General features: G+C 36.0%; 1 protein-coding gene across 1 annotated transcript in view; it reads left to right on the top strand.

Annotated features, from left to right (window-relative positions):
- LURAP1L (leucine rich adaptor protein 1 like) overlaps positions 1 to 25,416 on the top strand; it is a 47,392-nt gene extending 21,976 nt beyond the window's left edge. Inside the window, exon 2 of the mRNA XM_025360686.1 lies at positions 24,671 to 25,416. Coding sequence (XP_025216471.1) covers positions 24,671 to 25,045 — 375 coding nt within the window. The 3' untranslated portion in view covers positions 25,046 to 25,416. The remainder of the gene's footprint in view (positions 1 to 24,670) is intronic.
- Positions 25,417 to 25,646: the final 230 nt, after the last annotated feature.

Here is a 25,646-nt window from a genome sequence, read left to right as displayed (position 1 = left end):
TTCAGGTTATTTCTGTAATAATTTATAAGCTGGGGGAATATACCTCGTTCCTTTTACGATATAATTTTGCAATTCTTGATTTATTTTTCTTTTGTCAACTGAATAGTCTAGTAGTTTTTTAAAAAGAGTGCATAATGCTGTATTTACTGAGCTCTCACATAGGGGTGAGGAAGCAGGTTAAGCATGTGAACTTCAGAGCCAAGTAAATCTAGGCCTGAATCTCAGCCCCTTCACTTTCTAGTTGTATGACTTTAGTAAGTTACTTGAGTAACTTGCTTGAGTAAGTTATCTTCAAATTGCAGTTTGAAGATAATCATTTCTACCATTTAAGGTTTGAGTAAGATTAGGTGGGGTGGGTGGAAGTATTTAAAGTATCTGTCATTGTACCTGGCACTTGTGCTTTATTAAAGGCTAGAAGTTATTGTTTATGCTATTATTATTATCATTGGGGTTCTTTCTTGTCACTGTGAAAGTCAACATGGGTTAAAAATTTCTGCATGGGATTATCAAACAAAAGCAATAAGATAAACAACATACATATTATCAACAGCCAAAACCCTCATTGCCTCTGAAATGCATTGCTACCAGGACTCTTCCTATTTATGTGATCCACCAAGAGCTTTACTTATGGAAACTATACTTATTTCCTAGAATGCAATACATCACCACCCACTGCTCCTTATCCTACTTCCTGAGCAGGGAACTCTGATAACTAAAAAACCAGCCTAGAAAGACACTACTGCTATGGTTGAAGAGTGACAATAGGAATCATACTGCGATTACTTTATAAAAGCAGCACATACAAAACGTTAGGAGGTACCAATGCCAAGTTTTATCTAGCTAAAAAATTATATTTCTGAATCAGATGACAGACACTGGAGAAGAAAAAAAACACCTTTTTACAACTTTGGGTGTGGGATAGGTATTATAAAATATGGACTGTATTTTTTAACCTGCATCCACCAGGATTTTCATTATTAGTAGAAAAGTATCTCAAATTCTAGTAATAGTTTGAGCAAAAGTTTGAGCTTTTATTATTGCAACTTTGTTTTTTTATCTGTATTAAAACCTAGGAAAAGCTTTTGGATTTTATTTTAACTTCAGAAAGTTATCTAAGGATTTTATGTAAGAATTACGTATTTTCTTTAATAGAGAAATATCAAATAAACCCAACAGAGTTTTTTTTTTTTAACAAATTCATATCCAAGGAAAAACATATAATTTGACATTATCTTTGCTAATTATAGGGCACACAGTTATATCCAATAAAATCCAGCTATTACTTAGTTTCACGTGTATTTGAATATAAATTCTTTTTGTTTTCTTTTTTATCTTCTGAGTTTATGAATTATATTTATGGAACCAACTTCAAATAGATAATGAAATATTCCCTAAAAATGAACAGTAATTTAGATGCTAGTTCATGGGGCAAGCATTTGATCTTAAGATATCTCTGCAGTGTTTTATGGGTATTGAATCAAAGTTTTAACATAAGCATCATTTTTATTTCTAGTTTACAATAAAAGCATGTATAATTTAATATAAAATTATAACTGCTTCATAGGTAAAATTTTAAGTGTAATATTAAGATAGGGCAGCATCTGAGCAAGAATAATAAAACTTGATATTATAAAGCTGGCCGTCTGGACATGTCCCGATGAATTCATCATCTCATCTGCTTCAATAATTCTGGCCACCAGCAGACAATATTTTGCCAGTGAGTATTGTACAATCCTACCTATAGTTGGTCGAATCCTTTTTTATGAATATTTCTACCTGGCTATGGACAACACTATGACATGAAACATACTAGCAAACTACAAGTTATGTATTTTAACAGGACATTACTGAAGGACAATTAGGAGTCAATTAAGTCTGCATTGCCTAGATTGTTTTCTTCTCCATTCTTTTCACCTTTTGTAGTAAGAACTGAGAAAAGTAAACCAAGCTATTCCCAGTAGCTTTTCTTAAATGTGGTGACCCATCTGTTGCCATATGCTAGGCATCTGCTTTCATCACCCTCATTTGTGGTCCTTCAAAGCTAGAAGTGATGAATTAACATCAAATTTATGCTAATTTGTGGTAGGAGAGAACAGCTTTTTGTAAACTATTTAATCTGGCCATAGTCATTATCAGATATAAGGAATACAGGAGAATAAGAATAGAAATCATAAATACTTTTGTGAATTAGTACATGACTTTTAGGTAATTGTAGCACCTCCATGGTTGTATTTCTGTATCAGCAAAATGTGCACGTGACCCTTGCTTGCAAATATTTGTTGATTTTACATCCAAGTGACTATGATATCAAATATAATAGGATAGAATCATTCATGAATGCTCATGCAGGTCAGTGCCTGTTTAACTTCAGTTGCAGAATTGCTTCTTTCTTGAAAAAGATTATTCTTTTTTTAAATCCAGTCCTAAACTGTCATTAGAAAATGTTCACAGAATATGAAAGGCCAATACTACACTGAACAGACCATAATAAAAATATTTTTCTATTCTTTAGTATTGTGGAGAAAAGGGAATTAGAATCAGAAGATCAAGATATTTGTCCCATTTCTAGCACTAAGTGGTGATACAATTTTGGCCAAGTCATCGAGCTTGTGTCCACTTACGTATCATAGAATGCGGTACTCTGACTCCAAAATTAACTATGGTTTCTTTTAGCACTAGAAATCTGCAATTCCTCTGTCTGTCTTTAGGGTATATTTTCATTGTGGCATGGAAATCATAACTTACGCATTTATCAGCCCAGTTTTTCAATGCACACATGTAATTTTTCAGAACAATACATGTAATATCAGTGATACTTAGATTTAAATGACTTTTTTTAAAATAAAAATTAAATTAATGTGTATTGGGCAGGTTTTGTACTCTAAAACCATATATAAATAATCATTTTGAAAAAGAGAACAACCAGATCATTACTGAAAACAAATTGTCAGCTTAATTAACCTACTTGATTACATTATATTTCTACATCCTTGAATGTGGAAGACATTTTAAAAAATTAGGCTGGATGCAGTGGCTCACGCCTGTAATACCAGCACTTTGGGAGGCCGAGGTGGGCAGATCACGAGGTCAGGAGATCGAGACCATCCTGGCTAACACAGTGAAACCCCATCTCTACTAAAAATACAAAAAATTAGCCAGGCGTGGTGGCGGGCATCTGTAGCTCCAGCTATTTGGGAGGCTGAGCCAGGAGAATGGTGTGAACCTGGGAGGTGGAGCTTGCATTGAGCTGAGATCACGAACACGCCACTGCACTCCAGCCTGAGTGACAGAGTGAGACTCTGTCTCAAAAAAAAAAAAAAAAATCCCATTTTATTTTATGGTATATACTCTATGTATTTATTTATACAGCATAATCTTTTGGTATACATAGGGAAATGGTTACTGGTTACTACCGTCGAATGAATTAACCTATTATCTCATATAGTTAACTTTTACATTCTCTTTTTGGGGTAGTAGCGCCTAAAACCTACTCTCAGTAAATTTTCAGAATGCAATACAGTATTATTAACTATAGTCCTCATGCTGTGCATTAGATTCCTAGACCTATTCATCCAACAGAGCTATAACTTTGTACCCTTTGACCTATATTATGTCAATTTAAAAGTAGAGGAGATAACTGAATTTTATTAAGCACTGTCTAGTGAGGCTTTATGCTACATGCATATGTTATCTTATGCAGTTTTCCCAACTGCATTGCCTTGTCATGTACATAATATATACCACTTTTTGGATTAGAAAATTGGTATAGAGAAAATGTTAAGTAACATAACCAACTGACAAAAATCCAAGAGCTAATTAATATAAGAATAACATATCAACCCCAGTCATCTGAGATCCAAGACTTTTTATAGGGTGTCCAACTGACTGGAATACCATTTACTAAACTGTCTTCATTACATTGGGAACTTCATAGGAGTTTAGCAAAACAAAAAACATATTGAATCAGAAAGAAAAAAATCTATTACTCATTTGTTGAATTTATATTTCTGAGCAAGAATCGTTCAAGAGTATCTGAGTATTTGATAATCTAGTAATTTCCACAATAGAAAAGAAATAATGACTGTATGATAGTATCTCTTAATGAGCTCAAATCATCACCTTCTGCCATGATTGTAAGTTTCCTGAGGCCTCCCCACAAGCTGAGCAGATGCCAGCATCATGCTTCCTATATAGCCTTCGGAACCATAAGCTGAACGAAACTCTTTTTTTTTTTTTTTTTTTATTTAAATAAATTACCCCGTCTCAGGTATTTCTTTATACCAATGTGAGAACCGACTAATATACTTAGTAACCTGCAGCACAGCAGTGAGCTAAAGCTCCTGTCAAGTGCTTCTGTTTAGGATAATGTGGCAAGTTTTTTATGGAATGAACGGTCACAGCATCTCTCAGGGTTATATTTGCTTAACTGAAAGACCTATCTAATTTTGACTAGGCATAATGTTAATTATGATACCTAGGTGTAAAAGCAACTGAAAATATTTAGGGCTTTTACATAATGATAAAAATCAAAATTATTACCTTTGGTGCAAAAATAATTTCCCAGTGAATTGTATAAGCAGAGAATGTGGCCTCTTAATTGTAGCAATTATATTGCTATTTCCCATGGCACCATTCATCCAAGAACATCCAACTACTCCGCAAGCTATAACTAATGGAGCTTAGCTGTATCTCTCCAAAGAAGTCTAGCATTAGGATATTATATTAAATGTGGTTAAGTATATTAAAGATGGCTAAAGCTGTTAAGAAACTTGCTCATGGTGAAGTTGTGAATGAGGAATTAGAGAAATACATCTTAGGAATCCATACCCCAGTTCCTTATTATGGAGCTCCAGGCTATGTATATATGTAGCATGTATATGTATGCATGCATGTATGTGTGTATTTTCTAAAGGGAAACATGATTTCTCAAACCATCTATTAATTTAATAAGTTTTTATTAGATCAATTTCATTAAACTGCTGTAAGACTACAATTTAAAAAGGAAATATTGCTTTATGAACTTTTTTAAATGGACAAATGGATAAATTTAAAACAGTATATTGAGGAATTAAACTTGAGAATGAGTTTTATTGCATTTGAAAGTCATGTGACAAACTTCTTTTATGTTCATTCTTTTTAAAGGGGATAAACACAGACTTCAGGGAAATTTAAGAATGTTCCAAAAAGGGAGAATAAGTCAAAACAAAAGAGGAAGAACATATTTGTCATGGGAATTTTAATAACTGTAATACTGGATTTATAGGGAGGAAATAGGAGATCAAGCCCTCTGAATTTTTCTGGGTCATATATTTGAAAAGCACTTCATTGCCTCTGATTGAAACATGGAAAGCATCCATGATTCACATATACAAATTAACTCTTTGTGAATTCCCAGCCCATTTCCTTCTGAGAGTGAATCTGTCACTCTGGATTCAGGAGAATGAAGTAGTTTGAGTACTGGAAGAGTTAGCCTCCATTCCAGAAAGAGATACACATGATAAAGTTGTCCTGGTGTCAGTCTAAGCGGTAGTTTTATATAATTTCCCTACACAGCCAAATTATTTTTTCTTTAACTTCCTTTGTTGTTATTAGTACATTTTACCCACACTAAAGAATAGGCCTGAGATGCTAATAAAGCCTCTAAGCTATTTTGAGGTCAGCTCAAAGTCAGTGATATTGTTTGGATCTGTGTCCCCAACCAAGTCTCATGTTCTGTATTAATCGCCAGTGGTGGAGGTTGGGCCTGGTGGGAGGTGATAGAATCATGGGGGTGGTTCCTCATGGTTTAACATCACTCTCCTTGATGCTGTCATTGGATTAGTGAGTTCTCCTGAGATCTGGTCATTTAAAAGTATGTGGCACATCCCCAACCCTCTTCCTTCTGCTCTGGCCATGTGAAATGCTAGCTCTCCTTTTGCCTTCCTCCATGACAGAAACTTTCCTGAGGCCTCTCCAGAAGCTGAGCAGATGCCAGCATCAGCTTCCTGTGCAGCTTTCAGAACCATGATCCAATTAAACTACTTTTCTTTACAAATTACCCAGTCCCCAGTATTTCTTTACAGCAACATGAGAGCAGATTAATGCAGTCAGTAACCTGCAGCACAGAAGTGGGTTAAAACTCCTGTCAAGTGCCTCTGTTTGGGATAATGTGTTGAGCTTTTCTGTGGAATGAACTGTCACAGCATCTCTCAGGGTTATCGTTGCTCAATATTCCAGATCCTCCATAAATGCCTCCAAATTACCTTTCCACTTTTCCTCTACCACCACCTGTTCCCCTGGTTGTCTTGTCACTTTATTAGCACAAAATGAACATTTTCATCTCTGAGCCTTTGCTTATTTCTCTCATTCCAGATTCAAATTGAAATGTCCTTCTTGGCATGGATCAACCACACCCATCTGACTGACAGATGTCTTCTTTTCCTAACAAAAATGAATCCATGCTTACTCTCTGCTGTCTGTACCTGTTCTTCCTCTGTCATCCATTTCTTCATTCAGCGTGTTTATTGCTTTTCCATGTGCCACTTTAGAAACTGGGCTTATTGGGTAGGATACAACCACTGCACTGGAAGTGTTCATGCTTACCACCTCTTTGTCACTTGTCTTTATATTTCATTGTCACCAATGTGTTTGTTTTTCCTATATCTTGAAAAATTTCCTATCACTTCTAACATGCTATATCAGAGAAGCAAGACATTTTCAGGCTGAAAGGAATTTTGAAGATGATCCCCAATATTCTTATGTAACAGACAGGAGAATGGAGACATGGGAAGATTGGATACTTGTTATATTACAGGTTAAGTTACTGGTGGAACCAAGACTAAAACCAATGTTTTAGCTTTCTTTGCTATTGCCACTAAATGATACTGCCAATGGGTAGTTGAGCCATAGGGCATCATAGGTGTAAATAAATACAAAACACCTGTTATCTCTGTTTTAAATTTCGTTGTAAGTTATTTCTGCTGGAAATGGATCAGTATACATACAAACATGATAAATTATATCACCTTCAAAGGAGAGCAAACTCTCACATGTCCAGGTAAAATTGTTTACATTAATTAGACTAAAATTCTAGGAGAATACTAAATTAGAAAAGGAAATTGATATTTTAGGCAAGTTTCTTTCAATAAATGTAACATCATTTAAACTAACTCAAATACTTTAATTGTTCAAAACGGTAGCATGCCAAAGGACAACTTAAACACTTTAATTTCTAAAGACTAGAGATAAAGCATAAAAATTTAGTCATTGATATCCTGTGGTGCCAGAGATATCATTAAGGTATTTATGGAAAATAACATGTAAACAGCTACATGAAATTATTAGCACTGCATCATCACAATATTCAATACTTGGTATATGCTGAATCGCATGTCATCTGAGACAGAAACCTATTAGAAATAAAGAGCAAATCTATTATTTCATCATAGAATTCATTGTGATTCACACTGAAAAGACAAGGCATATTTAGTCATAGTTGTATTAAATTATGTATTTAATAAAGTTCAGGGTATGAATTTTTCCTGTGCGACAGGGTGTCTTTTATTCTAATAAATCAATGACAAGAAGTGGCTAAATAATGACTAAAAAGGAGTTGAAGGTTTGGGGACAGATATTTGATGGGAACTTTTGTCACAGCAGAATCATAGTTTTAAATTCTTTTGTATTGTCTGCATAGTCTATACCGTATTGGCCCCATCTACATTTGCATCAGTTCTAATAAGATTTTTGTCTGTGGCTCTGTTATTTTGTTATCTGGTTATTATTATTATTATTATTATTATTATTATTATTATTGAGACAAAGACTTGCTCTGTCACCCAGGCTGGAGTGCAGTGGCATGGTCTTGGCTCACTGCAACCTCTGCCTCCCAGGTTTGTGATTCTCTTACCTAAGCCTTCCGAGTAGGTGGGTTTACAGGTATGCACCACCACGCCTGGCTAATTTTTGTATTTTTAGTAGAAATGGGGTTTCACCATGTTCGCCAGGCTGGTCTCGAATTCCTGACCTGAGGTGATCTGCTTGCCTCAGCCTCCACAAGCATTAGAATTAGGCGTGAGCCACCATGCCTGGTCCTCTGCTAATTTGATTCTATCAAATTTTTTTTTTAATAGTAAAAATATACAAATATAAAACGAGCATATGCTTAACATTTATTTGGCTCAATGAGGGAAATCATCAAGATGGAAAGATGGTTAAAGGAAGAAACAGAAGTCAAATAATTCATTAGGAAAGGTATTCCGAGTTAAATTAACCAGGAAGTGCTTTTTTTTCTTTTTTAATACTTGTCAGGTTGGGACCCTGGCAACTCACTGCCTAAATCCAGCCCACCTGTTTTTGTAAATACTTTTATTGGAACACAAACATGCTCATTTATTTACCATGACCACCCATATAAGCCAAAAATTGTGCCCAAATTTAAGATTAACTAGTGTCTTCATTAGAAAATAAATATAAACTATAAAAATTAATTTAAATGTTTTTCATAATGACCAAAGAAAATTTTATTAACTAAAATTAGCAAACCAATATATGCCTAAAGATTCATCTTGATTCTTACATACTAATGATGCTTCTGAGGTAGCATTTTTATGAGGAAATTTATTTTTCCTTAAAAGACTAGAACATTCAGTATATTAGAGTTCAGTTTCTTTATTTTCTGAGAATTCTGGGACTATTAAATTTGTACAAGTGTTTAATAGCCTCTTAAATTAGAAAAAGCTGTTTTTACTGAAGATACATTGTAATTTAATTTATTGGTATATCCTAGAAGAAAATACTTCATATTCTTATTATGATAAATAGTTATATGCACATATAAATAGTAAATATGCTAAATAGTGGTAAAAGGTTTTTCTCAGTTAAATACACAACCACCTACAGGACTTGAAATTCAGTTCCACAACCTCAAGCAAAAGACACACAGTGTCAATGGTTATTCTCCTTTTCAGTGGAAAATGAACATTTTCTTTATGGATTTAAGCAGACAAATAGACACACAAAAATATACAACAACTAACCATATTCTTTCTTCTACCACTCAACACAGAATATATTCTCATCATCCTAATATAGGTTACCAAGTGATCTTGTCATAAAACCAGATTGCTAATTATTGTCATCTCAAAGGGAGAACAATTTATAGGTTATGTGACCTCTACTCACCTAGTTATTCAGTACCTACTAGTCTCTGGAACTGGCTGTTGTATACACATCTTTTATACATGAGGGTTCTCTTGATTACATAATTAAGCCCAACCTTGTGGTCCAGTATCAGTTGTGAAAATGGACATAATCCTAGACAATAAGTTAAACAAATATGAAACTTCCTGGCCAAGATCAGGAGCAACAATGAAACAAACCAGTAAAAAAGAAAAGAAAAGAAAAACAGAATCAGAAGACACATCTGACAGTCCAAAAGGGAAAGTTCTATTGCTATTTGTGATTCACTCCAGGAGTTTCTTAGGCAAGTTTGCGTAATAGCTCTAGCATGCGAGCACACTATGCATCCTTAGGGTGACCTTCAAATCTGTCAAAATACAATTTTTTTAAAAAGTTGAAAAACATGACTCTCACACAAATATAGAGGGAACATTTGTCAAAGATTGATTTAGCTAATTTAATGAGAGAACCAGCAAGATGGTACAGCTGGTTCAAGAGTACTGGAGGAATAGGTTGTATATTTTCTCAGGAAAATCATATGAATTCGTTTTCTAGTATGCATATTAAATTATCAAACATCCAGTAGGAAAATAAAACTATAACCTTTGAGATTATCTTTTTTTTTTCTGGATAGAAGTAATTTGCATTTCTTCAAGACACGAATCTGCAAGTCAATTTACAGCTTCATAATGCTGGGCCAATTCAGTAGTAAATAGTAGGTCACACAAAACTATAACCACATAGATAATTAAATAATGCTTTGATGCGCCTCTTGGGCTATGCTCCATTTTATCATGGAAGAGACATTCAAACTTTGCTTTATTTTCAAATGTTGGATAATTTTCTAAAACAATTTTATGTTATCCTTTTAGAAGTCTATAGATATTCTCAAGGAATTTTGAAAATTTTGAAAATTTTTGGTAAAAGTAGATTATACTAACTTACTTTTCTATTTTTTCTGGTAGGCCTAGAAAAAAAATACGGTGTTGAGATTTCTAGTGTTCTTCAGTTGAGGTGACAGTGTTGTCTCTATGCTCTACCAGGGTCTAGGAGAATGTCATATACATACAGTCTCTCAATAAGTGTTAATGGCCTCTTTTTGCCCCTCAATTAGTTCTTTTGCCACTATTCAACTATATCACTCTACTCTTCTGAACAACTAAAGTCTTTTAAAAATGAGACTAAACCATCTTGGCTAACACGGTGAAATCCCGTCTCTACTAAAAGCACAAAAAAATATTAGCCGGGCCTGGTGGCGGGCGCCTGTAATCCCAGCTACTCAGGAGGCTGAAGCAGGACAATGTTGTGAACCCGAGAGGTGGAGCTTGCAGTGAGCTGAGGTTGAGCCACTGCACTCCAGCCTGGGCGACAGAAGTGAGACTCCATTTCAAAAAATAAATAAATAAATAAATAAATAAATAAATAAATAAATAAGACTGAAAAAGAGAATTGGCTAGGGTAGTCTGAGGTATTATGAGTAAGCTTTGGAAGATATCATCTGTTTCTCATAGCATGGAATATAAAAACCCTTTCCAGGCAGCACAGTTTGAAGGAGAGACTACAGACTATGTAGTTAAGTAAACTTCAGTCTGATTCTGGCTCTGCCACTTAAAATCTGCAAGAACAGGATGCCTTACTCCTCTGAGTCGCATTTTCCTTCACCTGCATAATGGAATTAATCTATCTGTGACTTTATATTTAAGGTGGGTTTCTAATAGACAGACAAGATATAATTGCATCTTATTTGTTTATCCACTTTGACACTCTTTGTCTTTTAATTGATGTAGTTAGACTATTCACATTTAAAGTGATTGATATAGTTGGACTAATAGCGATCATATTTGTAAATATTTTCTATTTCTTTCCTGTGTTTACTCATTCATTCTTACTTTTTTCTTTCTCTCTTTTCTTTCCTTTTTTGTTTTCCACTTCTCTGATTTTAATTAGGCAATTTATGATTCTACTTTTTCTTCTCTTGGCATATTAATTATACTTCTTTTTTAAACACGATTTTTAGTGGTTGCCCTAGAGTTTTTAGAATATGTTTACAACCAATCCAAGTGCACTTTAAAGTAATATTATGCCACATCATGATAGTACAAGTACTATATAAAACAGTATTCCCAATTCTTCTCTCTTGTCTCTAATAAAATGGCTATCATTCATTTTATTCACAAATAAGCTATAATCACTGAATACATTGTCATTGTTATTTTGAACAAACTGTTCTCTGTTAGATCAATAAATAATAAGAAACATCTTCATTTTTTCTTCAGTTTTTTCTTTCCTAATGCTCTTTCTTTTTTTTTATATAGATCTGGAGTTTCTGCCTATATATTTTCCTTCTCTCTAAAGAACTTTTAAAACATTTCTTGCAAGGCAAGTCTACTGGTGACAAATTTCCTCCATTTTTGTTGGTCTCAGAAAGTCTTTAGTATTTACTACTTCACTTTAAAAAAATTGTGGCAAAATATATATAACACGAAATATACTATTTTAACCACTTTTAAGTGTATAGTTCAAGGGCATATAAGTTCATTCACATTGTTGTACAACTATCACCACCATTCATCTCCAGAAGTTTTTTATTTTCCCAAACTTCTCCTTCATACCTGAAGGATAATTTGTTGGACACAGAATTTTAGGTTAGTAGGCTTTTTTTTTTTTTTTTAAGACTTTAAATATTTTACTTCACAATCTTCTTGCTTATATGGTTTCTGAGTAGAAGTTTGATGTAAATCTTATACTTGTGCCACTGTTGGTAAGGTGTTCTTTTTCCTCTAGCTTTTAAAGAAGATTTTCTATAATTTGAATATAATATGCCTAGATATAGGTTTTTTGGTATTTATCCTCCTAGATGTTCTCTGAGTTTTGCAGATCTGTGGCTTTGTGTCTGTCATTCATTTTGGGGACATTCTTAGTCATTGTTGCTTTAAATGTTGCTTCTGTTCCTTTTTCTCTCCTCCATCCAGTATTCCCATTATACATGTGTTATTCTGTGTCAGCCCATTTGCATTGCTATAAAGGACTCAGGCTCGCTAAAAGAGCCAGCTGGGTAATGTATAAAGAAAACAGATTCATTTTGGCCCATGGTTCTGCAGGCTGTACAGGAAGCGTGGTGCCACCATCCGCTTCTGGTTAGGTCCTCAGGAAGCTTACAATCATGGCAGAAGGAAATGAAGCTAGCAGGTCACATGCTGAGAGAGGGAAAGTGACAAGATGCAACATTCTTTTAAACAACCAGATCTCACATTAATGTAGAATAATAACTCATTCATTGTCGTGAGTAGGGCACTAAGCCATTCCTGATGGATCTGCCCCTGTGACCCAAACACCTCCCACCAGGCCCTACCTCTAGCATTGGGGATCATATTTCAACATGAAATTTGGAGGTGGCAGAACATCTAAACTGTATCATGTAACTTTTCTAATAGCCCACAAATCTTAGATATTCTGTTCTGTCTTTTTATTTCTTTTTTCTTTTTTCACTTCAGTTTGGGGAGTTTCTTTTTTTTTTTTTTTTGAGACGGAGTCTCGCTCTGTCGCCCAGGCTGGAGTGCACTGGCGCGATCTCGGCTCACTGCAAGCTCGACCTCCCGGGTTCACGCCATTCTCCCGCCTCAGCCTCCAAGTAGCTGGGACTACAGGCGCCCGCCACCACGCCCGGCTAGTTTTTTTTTTTTGTATTTTTAGTAGAGACGGGGTTTCACCATGTTAGCCAGGATAGTCTCGATCTCCTGACCTCGTGATCCACCCGCCTCGGCCTCCCAAAGTGCTGGGATTACAGGCTTGAGCCACCGCGCCCGGCCCAGTTTGGGGAGTTTCTATGGACACATCTTCAAGCTCACTGATTCCTTCCTCGGCTATGTCCAATCCACTTATGAGTCCATCAAAGGCATTATTTATGTTACAGTGTTTTTGATTCCTTGCATTTTCTTTTCTTTCTTTCTTTGCATTTTCATCTCTGCTTTTATTACTCACTTGTTCTTGCATGTGCCCACTTTTTCCATTAGAACCATTAGCATATTAATCATAGTTGTTTTAAATTCCTTGTCTGATAGTTCCCAAATCTGTGCCTCACCTGAGTCTGGTTCTGATGCTTTGTCTCTTCAGACTTTGTTTTTGCCTTTTAGAGTGGCTCGTAATTCTTTGTTGAAGGCTGGATATGATATAAAAGGAACTGTGATAGATCGGCCTTTAGTGCAAGGTTTTATATTTATGTGACTAGGAGTTAGATTCTTCTTACTATTTGCTGTAGCTACAGTGTTAGAGACTAAAATTTCCTGTAGTATCCTTGCTTCCATCTACTCTATTGTCTTTGGGTTTCCTTTGACACTCTTTAAATACGGTCAGAGGCCTGCAGTTCTTTTTGCTGTAATCCCCTGTTATTATACAGTAGCCTTATTGATGTGGCAAGGTATGGGAGAAGACGAAGTGTTCTACTGTCCATAATTAGGTCTCAGTCCTTTAGCGAGACTGAGTTGGATATTTTGTTGATTCAGCTTTGGTAAAACTCCAGTCTGTTAGGTTCTAGTAAAATAGGTTCCCTTAGGGACAAGCTTTTTTAAGGAGATCAGAGAGGTCTGGATATATTTCAGCACTTTCCTCTCCTTGCCAGAAACACAGGGGATATTGAGAACCTGGTAGTGTTCCTGGAGGTAAAACTCATGAAAGTGTGGGGTGCCCCTGAGACTGGGACCCCTTGGGTTTTTTTAACTCACAAGCTAGTCCACACTAACCTTCCAGCAATTCATCAATTACACTTAGTGTTCCTACAGAAAGCTAAGGCTTTCTGCCTTCTGCTTCCAGTTTTCTGTTCCTGTTAAGCTATGATTCTCTGTATCCATCTATCTGTCTTCTGGGGCTGCAATTTACCCAATGACTTCAATTTTCTGATGAACCTAAGAATAGTTGTTGATTTCCAGGTTGTTCAGCTTTTTTTCTTGTTATGAAGATGGGAGTGATGACTTTTGAGCCCGTTACATATCAGACTGGAACCATAATGAGAATAATAATCAGCTTCTTCACCAATTTGTTGTAAGAATGGCACTACATTTATTAGATAAATTAATATTTAAGGCATCTAGCTAAGTACACGGTACATAGGAAGCATTTGATAAATGGCAGATACTATTATCAATATTCCTAAAGCCATTTTAAAAAGCTGAAAATGAATAAATCACTAGACTGGAAAGTTAATGTATTATCAGTGAATGTTGGAATATGTCAGGTGTCTCTTATTGGATGCTCTTCAGATCACCACTTACAGCTAGTGAAACTCTCCCATCTGGACAGTCCCACCCAAAAGTTTCCAAATGAAAATATTTAGTCAGTGTTTAGACACCACATGAAAAACAAAACAAAACTGATCTTAAGCATCATAAAGTATTCCAAATATTACCAAATTATCAATGGCAGGTGAAAATAAATATTTGCAGTAAAATATCTGAGCCTTCATTATATTTCCTATGCAAAGGGCCATTGTACAGGTCTTTCCAAAAAAAAATGTTAATCTATGAAAAAGAATTAACTCCTAGAAGGAAACTCAATAAACATAAGTAACTTTTATTATCATCCTAATCACCCCCTCTTTTTCTCCTACTGGGGCCAAGTCAAAGCACATTTTCAAATAAATGAGGAATTCTGAAAAGCAAGACTGCAACTTAATAAAGTTGTCAATATTGAAAATTCAGTAATTTCAGTTTAGTTAATCTCACTGTATTTTAAACTCTTTAAATTATATCTGAATGTTACTAAGTTTAGTCTATTATCTTATCAATGTATGCCCTACTTTCATGACCCTCAGATTATAGGGGATATAATTTATAAATGAAATATATTGAAAGCATCATTTTTGTCATTAATTATCAAACATAAATCATCTATCATTTCTCCTTCAGGGTAAGAAATCAATTTCTCTTAGGGGAAAGAAAAGCTGTCCTCCAGTAGATGCGAATGGCTCTTCCAATAATGACCTTCAGTTTCCTTGAACATTTTTTGTTTTTGTTAACAAATATTTAACTGCTTACTCTATTTGTTCCTTTTTTTCCAAACTACAAAGCAATATATTGATAAAGTAGCCTTCCATAGACGGTGATTCAGCATCTATCAACAAAATTATCCACAAATGGAAAGATCTCTAGGACCTTGCTAAAAAGTGTGATCTGTATACCAACAGCATTGGTGTATTAGTTATTCATGCTGCATAACAAATATCCCAAAACTTAACAACTTAAAACAACAAACATGTATTATCTCACAGTTAATAATATTCAGGAGTCTGGGCACATATTAAGTGAAGGCCCCTGGATCGGTGTCTCTCACAAATCTGCCATCAAGGTGCCTTGATGAGGCTGCAGTCATCTCAAGGCTCGATCCAGGGAGGATCCACTTCCCAGCTCAATCACATGACCAGTAGCAGTCGACAGATCTATGTCCTTGCTAGCTGTTATCCAGAGATCTCAGTTCCTTACCTTATGCATCTCACAAGGGGCCGTTCACAGCATGGTAGATTGCTTCATTCAGAGCAAGCATTTGAGAGAGTGTGCACAAGGCAGAAGCCACAATCTTTTTGTAACCTTTTCTCAGAAATGTCATCCCATCACTTTTGCCATAGTCTATTATTTAGAAATAAGTCAATAGGCCCATCCAATACCAGGACAGGAAACTACATGAGGATGTAGATACCAGAAGAGGGTGGTTATTGGGAGATATCTTTGAGACTGCCTACCACAATTGGTAACAACTAGGAACTTGTTAGAAGTGCAGAATCATAAAACTAGTGAGCAAAATTTAAATTTTAACAAGATTTGATCCATAGGTCCATTCAAGGTTGCAGATGTCTGCTCTAGGAGCAGGGCCCATCTATTTTATTCTGTTGCAGAGATTGCTTCCTCACTTAATTTTACTCACTGTCTGTTGCTTTATAAAGAAATACAGAGATCACTTTTGTTTGCAACTCAGTTCTCTCCTACAAAGAACTTTACAAAGTAAGTTCACTAAAGCACTACTGGGCTGCACATAGCAGATAGGAAATAGAATTGGGAGAATGAAGAAGAAATATGAGGCATAAGATACATGGCAAACAGACTGAATTATAGTATCAAGAAATTACTAAAAGAGAAGATAAAGCATTTGGATAGAAAAGATGTCAGGAATCATGTAAAAATAGGGATTATAGTCCTATCTCCTCAACAATCTTTAAATGCATTGCTGAACAACTGTGTATTATAAAGCCTACTGTTTATAACAGTGGCCTCTTATTTTAGAAATATAACCATCAAAAATTATAATACAAAAACATAAATGTTCAACTGAGTTCAGATACCTGGCTTATTCCCTTTTTCAGTATATTTCATGTCTCAACAATGTCGAGTCATTTATATTCAGTATTTGAAATCTTTCCATAAAAGGCACTAAAAACTCTGGTATAAATATTTTACATCTACCTCAAATTTTATTAAATGTAAAAGATAAGATTACATTCAGATTTTAATTATGTCTAGAAAAATAAAAGCCCCAAGGGGTAAAATGCAAGTCTCTAATCTGCTTATCACAAAATGCAATCAATTAAGTAAAGCCTTCATTCCGCACCTTCTCAATGGTATACTGAAGCCAATACCTCTGATATGTGTGAGCTCTTTGTTAAATTTTCAGGAGTTTTGTGAACTAGTTGCTAATTACAGACATTATTAAAATTTAAAGTATTTATATAAACTTACAAGTATTTATATAAACCTTCAATTTAAAACAAATGTAATAAAGACTCAAAATTCATCACCTCCTACTTATTTTACTTTCATTATTTTTTGAGGTCATTTAAAACATCTATTGTATTTATAGGGTGAAAATACCATATATGCTGCAGTACTGAGTACCTCTTATCAATCCCATGTTTATGTTTAAGGACATTCTATTGATAGCTTAAAATTGGCTATATAGGAGTATTTATGCTACATAAATTTAAAAACACGATAAAGCAGAACTTGATTTTTATTTTATTGATTGTCTAGACTTAAGAAAGCGATAGAGAAAATGTTAATACTGCAGATTCAACTTGAAAAATGTGGCATGTCCCTAGTTATTACATGTCCAATAGTGTCAAAAAAGGGAAATATTCTCCATGTATTTGAAAACTGTTATTCAATTCAGTGAAGAAGTTGCTCACATCATTGATGACCCAGTAAAATTCCAACATAACCAGTGCTGAGGCTGAAACAGGTTTCAGTTTAATTAATGTATTTTTCACTAAGTGACAAAGAATTTAACAGTGGATCACATATCAGGTGTAACGATAACAATTATTGAGGAATTAATTACCAATTAACTGTATTTGTGAAATTTTGTTTGAACTGCATCCATAGTTTGCTATACATACAAGAGTCCAGCAAGAATAAATAAAAGCATTCTCTGAAATCAGTTGGTCATATGGAATTGACAATAGAAAGTTCTATATATTTTATTATTATCTGTAAAATGTGTTATACATCTTCTATATCAGCACATTTGTACTGTATGTATATACGCATGCGTGTGTGTGTGTGCACGTTTATTTTTCCCAGGAAGCTGCTTGTTAAACATTTACTGGCACACTACCCTGTGTCCTTCCCTTACAATGTAATTGTGGCCACTACAGATCACAGAGGAGCACATTAACATGCCCTGGTCTTCCATGTGAAAAGAAGAATATTTTAAGTTCTAAAATTGAAAAGACATGCATGCACAATACTTACTATAAATCAGTGGAAACACTTCTCTGGTCTGTGTTCAATGTGAATAAGCTTCTCTGCTGTGAATATGGGGAGTCCATGTTTTTGTTAGATCATTCTAAATGAATCTTGGCTCAGGTGATTTATAGCCTATTGCATCAGCCTAAATTACACTTTGCACATTCATGTTGAAAATATTCAGGGAAACAGTTTTCACTGTATTAGAATATGGAAAAGGAATTGACATCACAAGCATCTAAGTATCAATTGGACCTAGAATCTGATGAAATCATACTGAAAAGCTGCATGTCTTGCTTTGGCAATCAGATGACTCACCAGAAGAAACTGTACAGATCTCACGAGCAGGCCTGGTGGCCGGAATTTATGCTTATGATTCACGGGAGTCACATATGCCCCTTTCAAATACACCACATACAGCTTTCTACTTTATCAAAACAACATCAATCAGTCCGCTGTGCTGATGACAGTGTTTTTATGTATGTAATTTAATCTTTGGGGAAATTACTCTTCTATAAGGTTCTGGGAAAAGAGTGAACTGTTTTAGTTATTGTTCAGTTCCACATATAAACAACAAAAATGGAGGAAGACAAAGCTGACTGATATAAAAATGGAATTCTCTGTTGCCCAATTAGAAACAAATTTTGTTGTAAATTTTGAACTGACTGAGAAAGTGAAGGAAAGCTTTGGTGGAAGGAACAGCACTGATTTTTGTGTAATTGTAGGCTTTTCACCTGAACCATTCCAAACCAAAAACAGTGAGTGGAAATGTTGTACAGTGCCTTCTCAGACTGCAAAAAGATGATAATATTTTATGGATCTTCTGAGAAACCAGAGGAGTGCTTTATAAGTATAGATATTGAAAAAACTGCTGGAAATTTTAAAGATGGGTAGGCAGAAAATCTTCTGTGATCATCAAATTGAGGATGTGCTGAGTTTGGAGAGAGGATAAATTTGGACACAAGAAGGTTATGCAAAAGGAACAAGCAAACAAACTGGAATAAATTTCTGGAAAAACAACATTCCAAGTGCTTTTACAACAGCTCTTCAGTTCATATAGACTTTTAAAAATATATTCTAAAATAAATGTGGGTAGAAAAGAGGCCTTGACAGAACTAAACTCTCTTCCACCAACTACAAGTCAGAGAGAATGATGATTAGTTTTTCCTAATGAGAAACTAGGATTAGAACATCACATTAAAAAGCAAGTCTAATCTTTCTTCCTTCAATGTATGTGACTATGGACTGGCAAAGAAGTTCTTCTTCCTTCTAATTCATATTACAGCTTGCAGAATGGTTGCGATTTACATCTTGAATATTGTGGATTTTGCAGTAGAAATGCCTAACTAGCAGGTGACCTGCTTTTATCTGATTAGTTGACATTCATAAATAAAAGGGTAACAATAACGGAGGAGTGCTTTATGAGAAACGTAAGTATATGATGCTATCCAAGTCTCCAGTATGGCGAGAAAGGCAAAAAATGTCCCTATTTGGAAGATACATTCAGCAGCTCATGTGCACACTTCAGTTAATGTATAGACATATTAAAGATGATATGCATGTTTGTCTTGGAGTGGAATACAAAAAATAACTTTTATTCAAACCCAAATAGTGAGAGCAAAAAGTATTATTATGACAAAATTTTGGATAAAGTACCTAAAATTAACATCAAGCCCAAACTTCTGGCCTTAGCCATGAGTTTTTACCAGCTACATCTTGTGCTGGAGTTACTGAGCAGCAGAATTGACTGTTCTGTCTCCTCTATAGCCCGCATAATTTTCTCCATAGTAGAGACAATTTTGTAATGAAATGGTCACAGGAATGCAAAATATCAGAGAATATGTCAAAATGGAAGGAAATCCTGAGATTATCTGATCTGTAGAATCTTCTTACTAAATTAAACATTAAATGCCTGAAATGTTATAAGACGTTATTAAACATCTGAAAGGAAATCTCAGTATGAAAAGCAGGTATGTTAGGTGGATGCCTCAGTTGAATTCAGTCTTCTTATTGGGTAAGATTAGTCTTTGTTCACAGAACTACTTTACCACCTTCACTGAGTCCCATGGTTCACTGCAGCTCGGAATGAAATCTCCTAATTTTTCTTCATGTATAAGGAAACTGAGGTTCTGTATGCCAAGCCGCTTTCTCCAGAGGTCAAATAAGAAGATAGTGGCAGTGGCAGATTGGAGTCAGTACCATGGTTCTCATACAACATCACAAAGAAGTCAACTTGATTAGCAACCAAAAATCCGACTGCATTCTTAGATTCCATTGCGCCAATGTATAACATTTGTATTCTTTCAGTATTAAAATGGCAGCCTAGAAGAAAAAAAGGTGTCTGGGAAAGTTTACTGTTAAGAATATTTTCTCCTTCAAGATTCCTCATTTCAAGTTCTACCATAGACTCAGTTCATCACCTGTCAAAAACAAAATGACATGAAATCTCCGCATTCTCCCTAAAATACAGAGACCTGTGACATCACAATCCTGAAGCCTGAGAGACTAAGTAGGAAGGTGAACCATATGACATAAACTGTAAGGACAAGTGTGGAGGAGGGGAAATGAAGAGGAAAAGAAGAAAGGACATCCACATATCTTTGGACCTTTGGATCAATCAGTCCAAACCTTATTTTTTTGTTGTTGTGTTGTTTTTTGGTACATGTCCTGGTTGTTTGTTCCCTTTGCTCAATTCATTTCGCCAAGTGTTTACAGAACACCCACACTGTGCTAGTACCGGTTATCACCCCTGAACAAATAGAATAATGTTTGGAGTGTGACTCACACCTTGAAGTCCACTTCCTTTTAGAGATACTATCTCATACTCTGTAAATTTAAGCTAGGAATAACCTCACACCAGTTACTCAGTGTTTGAATCTGGAGAAGGAATAGAAGGGATTATCTGCTGGGAATGCTTCAATATTGAAATGTTCTTTCCTGAGGCTACTTTGTTTCCCCTCTCAAGTCACATATTACTGACCCACAGCAAAACCCCAGATTCCAACAGATAATCCAATCTGAAGCAATTTTTGTTATTCAGGTGTTGGACAGGTACTAATTTAGCACCTACTTTGTGTGAGATACTCTTCTAGGTCTTGGCATAGAGTGGTGACCAGGACAGATCAAGACCCAAGCACTCTGTGGTGCTTCCATGCTCATGGGGGAAACAGAAAACAATAGGTAAATCCATGATAAAGATTATGATTTCAACTAGTCATAAATATTATGAAGGAAACAGACATGAAAATGTAATATTAATCTAGGCATTGGTATTGCATATTATGATTGATCAGGAATCAGGTTCTCCTAGGAGGTGACATTTAAACTCAGACCCTTAGGAGATCTCAATTCTCAGTATCCTCAAAGTCAAGTTGCGGGACCTTGTAAGACTCCAACAGAAGGAAACACACAGTTTCATGCTGCCAGCGCAAGGCTACTCTGTTTTTAATTGATGGCTAGACTTCATAAAGACTGAAATGAATAACAGTGAGGAAAGGCGGAGCAGTTACTAGAGACAGAAGAGTCATTGTGATTTAGTTCTTTGGTGCATTGCTCATACTTTCAAGGGTCATCGGTAGCATAACCGCACCTTGGTGCTTAGAGAAAGCAGAGTGCAGCAGCTGGGCCGGCCCAGGGCTCTCTGTGCCTGGAGCTCCTGGTGATGGACCTGCCAGCGTGTGAACCTGCATGCCCAGCGCTCCCACGGTGGGAAGCTGTTTACTCTCTCCTGGGAGGACACAGGGTTAGACACAGTTAAATCTATAATCATTATCAACCAGATCAACACGTTCTAACCGACTTGCTTTCGTCGTTTTTTTTCCCAACAGTGGTTCAATGGCCTGTGAATGTTTTCCTTTCAGTTAAAAAAAAAAAAAAAAGATTTTCCTATTTAAATAAGGCATTTCATGGTCAAAGGAAGCTTTTGTTACTTCATAGTCCACTCCTCTTTTCTTCTTATTGCTTAATAAAACTGAAAAACTTGTACTTGATGTAGCCACTGTGTAAGTCAGAAAAAAATTGCTGACAAAAAAAATGAATTCTAAGTATGTTTTAACCCCTGGTGGCATAGTTGTTATGAACATGTATTACTACTGTCTTAAGAGCTAAACTTTCACAGTTCCTAAAATTATGGCTATTTCCAAAAATCAACTAATTATGACTATTCCCAAAAATCAACCAATGCTTAGGACAGACCTTAAGATATAGAAGAAATGTGAGACATGGCTTCTTTCTTTTAGGAGCTCACAGCCTAGTTGAAAATGCTGAAAGACAATCAATGGCAGTATATGACAGTACAAAGTTAAGCTATGTTGGGAGATAAGCTAATAGGACTGTAGTGGTGAAGCAGGCCAGCAGAGGAGGCTGGAGCCCTCAAGTAGTGCTTGATGAGAGAAGTATGACTTGGAGAATGGAGAGTATTTGGAGAGGAAGAGAGTAAAGTTTTTCAAGAATGGGGAATGACAGAGGAGCATGCCCAGAGCTGGGAATGGGCTGGAACATTTTCATGGGAGAGGGTGGAGATGTGAATAAATGCAACTGTGATTCATTTGGGGAGTTGTTGGGAAATGGTCAGATTGATATTGTGCCAAGGGGCCAGCATGTTTTATCTGCTACAGATGACTGCTGAATAATTTTGCAAAAGTTTGACTCATATTGATTTTTCTGGGTTGCTCAGTGGACCTAGGCAAATTGTTGTTGATTTATAAATATTTGTTGTATTACTTGTAGCTTGACCATCGTCTTCCTGGCTCATAGGGTGTGCGGATGAATTTAAACATAAAGACTGTCAGAAAGCCTCCTTCCTCAACATAAAGTCATTGCAAGGTTATTGAGACACCCCAACAAATAGAGGGGCATCTCAAGGCTAAGTTCACATCCTTCTGTTCATGAACGTCTCAGTGAAAACTAATTTTCTTTGTTACTCCCTGTGCAATTTATTTTTAGTGCTTTGTTCAGAGAAGACGAAGAAGTCACTCAAGTCACTTCAATATTCCAGTAAAATTAAGGGATTTTAAATTGTACTTTATGCTTTTTGTATTCATAGATATATTTTTACTCTTTTGAAACCTGCACAATCTTGCATCTCTTGGAGTTATTAATGGAACTTCCACCTCTTCTAATGTTTGTTCATCATGTTCCCTCAATCCTTCAGTTATGGATTAACTCCTCACACGGAAATATTTTTACAATACAAATGGATACTTTTGAGGACAATTCGCTCTTTTCTTCCTTACAGTTTGAGTCATTCAAGAATGAATGTTAATTCAGATAATTCCAGAAACTGACATAAATCTGAATTAGCTCTGGATCCTACGAAAGAATTAGTATGACTGAGACTTTTGGGTCAATAACCCAACTGGAGGGACAGAAATCAATTTTTAAACCATAGAGAAGGCCAGGTGTGGTGGCTCACACTTGTAGTCCCAGAACTTTGGAAGGCTGAGGCGGGCAGATCACGAGGTCTGGAGTTTGAGACCAGCCAGGCCAGCATGGTGAAACCCTGTCTCCACTAAAAATACTAAAAATTAGCTGGGCATGGTGGTGTGTGCCTGTATTCCCAGCTACTCGCGAGGCTGAGGCAGAAGAACCATTTGAACCCAGGAGGCGGAGGTTGCAGTGAGCCAAGATTGCGCCACTGCACTCCAGCTTGGGCAACAGAGCCAGACTCTGTCTCAAAAAGACCAACCAACCAACCATAGAGAATGTGACTAGGACCTCTACTGGCCAAACATGGCCCTGCCAGGCTCTGGACTCAAGAGCCCTATCTCTTCTGTTTCAACAGAACAATCATGGGAGTTCTTACAGCACCACCTCCCCAAACACCACCTCTTGATATTACCAAATGTTTACAGTAAACTGTGGGACCTGCGAAGAGACTCTGCTTTGTGGCTGTGGAGATAGATATCCCGGAAGTAACTTAGATCTATCAGAAGGACCACACACCTAGAAGGCACATAAGGGAGATCTCAGACCTTCCCAACATCTGATATCCCACTTTTGATTGTGGTGCCCTCGATATATCTGAAACAGTCAGATCTACAGAAATATTTGTTCACTTCATCTCATAAATTGGATCAGCCTAGTGTATCACCATTCTTTGGATTCAGGGAATATTAGAGCAATTTGTTTCTTAAAAGCAAAAGCATTATTCAGCACTGTCTATGTTAATATAGTCATTAAGAATACAGGCCTTTTTCTTGTACTCTTAACTCTTTTCTATAGATTTATCTTCTTCATCTGTAAAATGAAGACAAAAATAATAATACCTGTCATATAGTGTTATTATATTTTGCTAATTAATGCTGTACTTTTATGATGACACTTGGCACATTATCACTCTATAATCAGAGGCTTTTAGAGTCTTCCATGAGCTGAGGATGACTCCTTAATTTCTTCACCTTCATTTTCTCCCCACCCCTCAGGACTCACATATATACTACAATGTAAACATTAATGAACTTAATCTGGCCAAAGAGAAAATAAATTTTGTAGTAGAGAACTTGCCATTCAATACGATATGTTCAGGTCACTTGGTTAGGGTCAGGGATGCAGCAGGGGTTTTGTTGTACCTTTTGGAGCCTGATGAATCTGGCAGGAAGTGAGTTTTTTTTATTACAACTCCTACCATCAGTCAGCAATTTTCAAAAGTTCCTGAGATCCAGTCCACTTATATTTTTTTCTGTGAATTTAAAATTCTGAAATGCAGCAGAAAGTCCCCAAATGAATTTGAAGTCTTTCAAGAATGTAAAATAACTGGAATGTCTTTTTTCTCTCCTTCTCCATAGATTAACCTCAGAGCCACAGACGTCAGGCTCATGCGCCAGTTGCTTGTAATCAATGAGACCATCGAGTCCATCAAGTGGATGATTGAAGAGAAAGCCACCATTACCAGCAGAGGCAGCAGCCTCAGTGGTAGCCTGTGCAGTTTGTTGGAGAGTCAGAGCACCTCTTTACGTGGCAGCTACAACAGCCTACACGATGGCAGTGATGGGCTGGATGGCATTTCCGTGGGGAGTTATCTGGACACATTGGCAGATGATGTCCCAGGCCATCAGACCCCTTCAGACTTGGACCAATTCAGTGACAGCTCCCTAATAGAGGACCCACAGACACTACACAAGCGTCCTAAATTGGATTCAGACTACTACTGCTTTGGCTAGTGACACAGTTTTTTGCATGGGACTGGTGTGCAATTAACTTGTATTTATCCTTCTTCTCCGCTGCTATATTTTTGGTGTGATTTTTATTTTAATAAGATGACCTTTTTAAAAGAAGCTGATTTTGAAACTGCTTAATGGTACTTCTGTTGCTCCTAATACTTCTCATCTGAACTGATTTATTTTCCTCTTATATCTCTATTTTTTATTTATTACAATGATTTTCTCCCTTCTTTTACAGTAGCACAAACAAAGTAGGGGGAAAAGTATAAGCAATAATTATGTTTTTGCTTTTGTTTTCAGAGCAACGGGTCAGGGATTACAAGAAAAACTTTGCTAAATTTTACAATAAACCGAAGTCTGATAACAGTTAATTTTGTTGCTTGTGTTCTTAAATGATTTAAGGTTTCATCTTCCAGGAGACATTGAGATATATTACTGTTTGCATATCAGGTTGAACAAAATGCTTGGAACAAAATTAAGCATTATTTCTAGGCCACAACATTCTAGTGTATAATCAACAATACTGTTAGTCACACATGCCCACATGACAATCATTTGGAAGTCCCCAACTATACACAGTCTGTTCAACCAACTCACCCTT

The sequence above is a fragment of the Theropithecus gelada genome, chromosome 15 (assembly GCF_003255815.1).
Source record: "Theropithecus gelada isolate Dixy chromosome 15, Tgel_1.0, whole genome shotgun sequence".
Classification (NCBI taxonomy): domain Eukaryota; kingdom Metazoa; phylum Chordata; class Mammalia; order Primates; family Cercopithecidae; genus Theropithecus; species Theropithecus gelada.
Note: the sequence above shows the minus strand (reverse complement) of the source record. Positions and strands in the feature narration are given on the sequence as shown.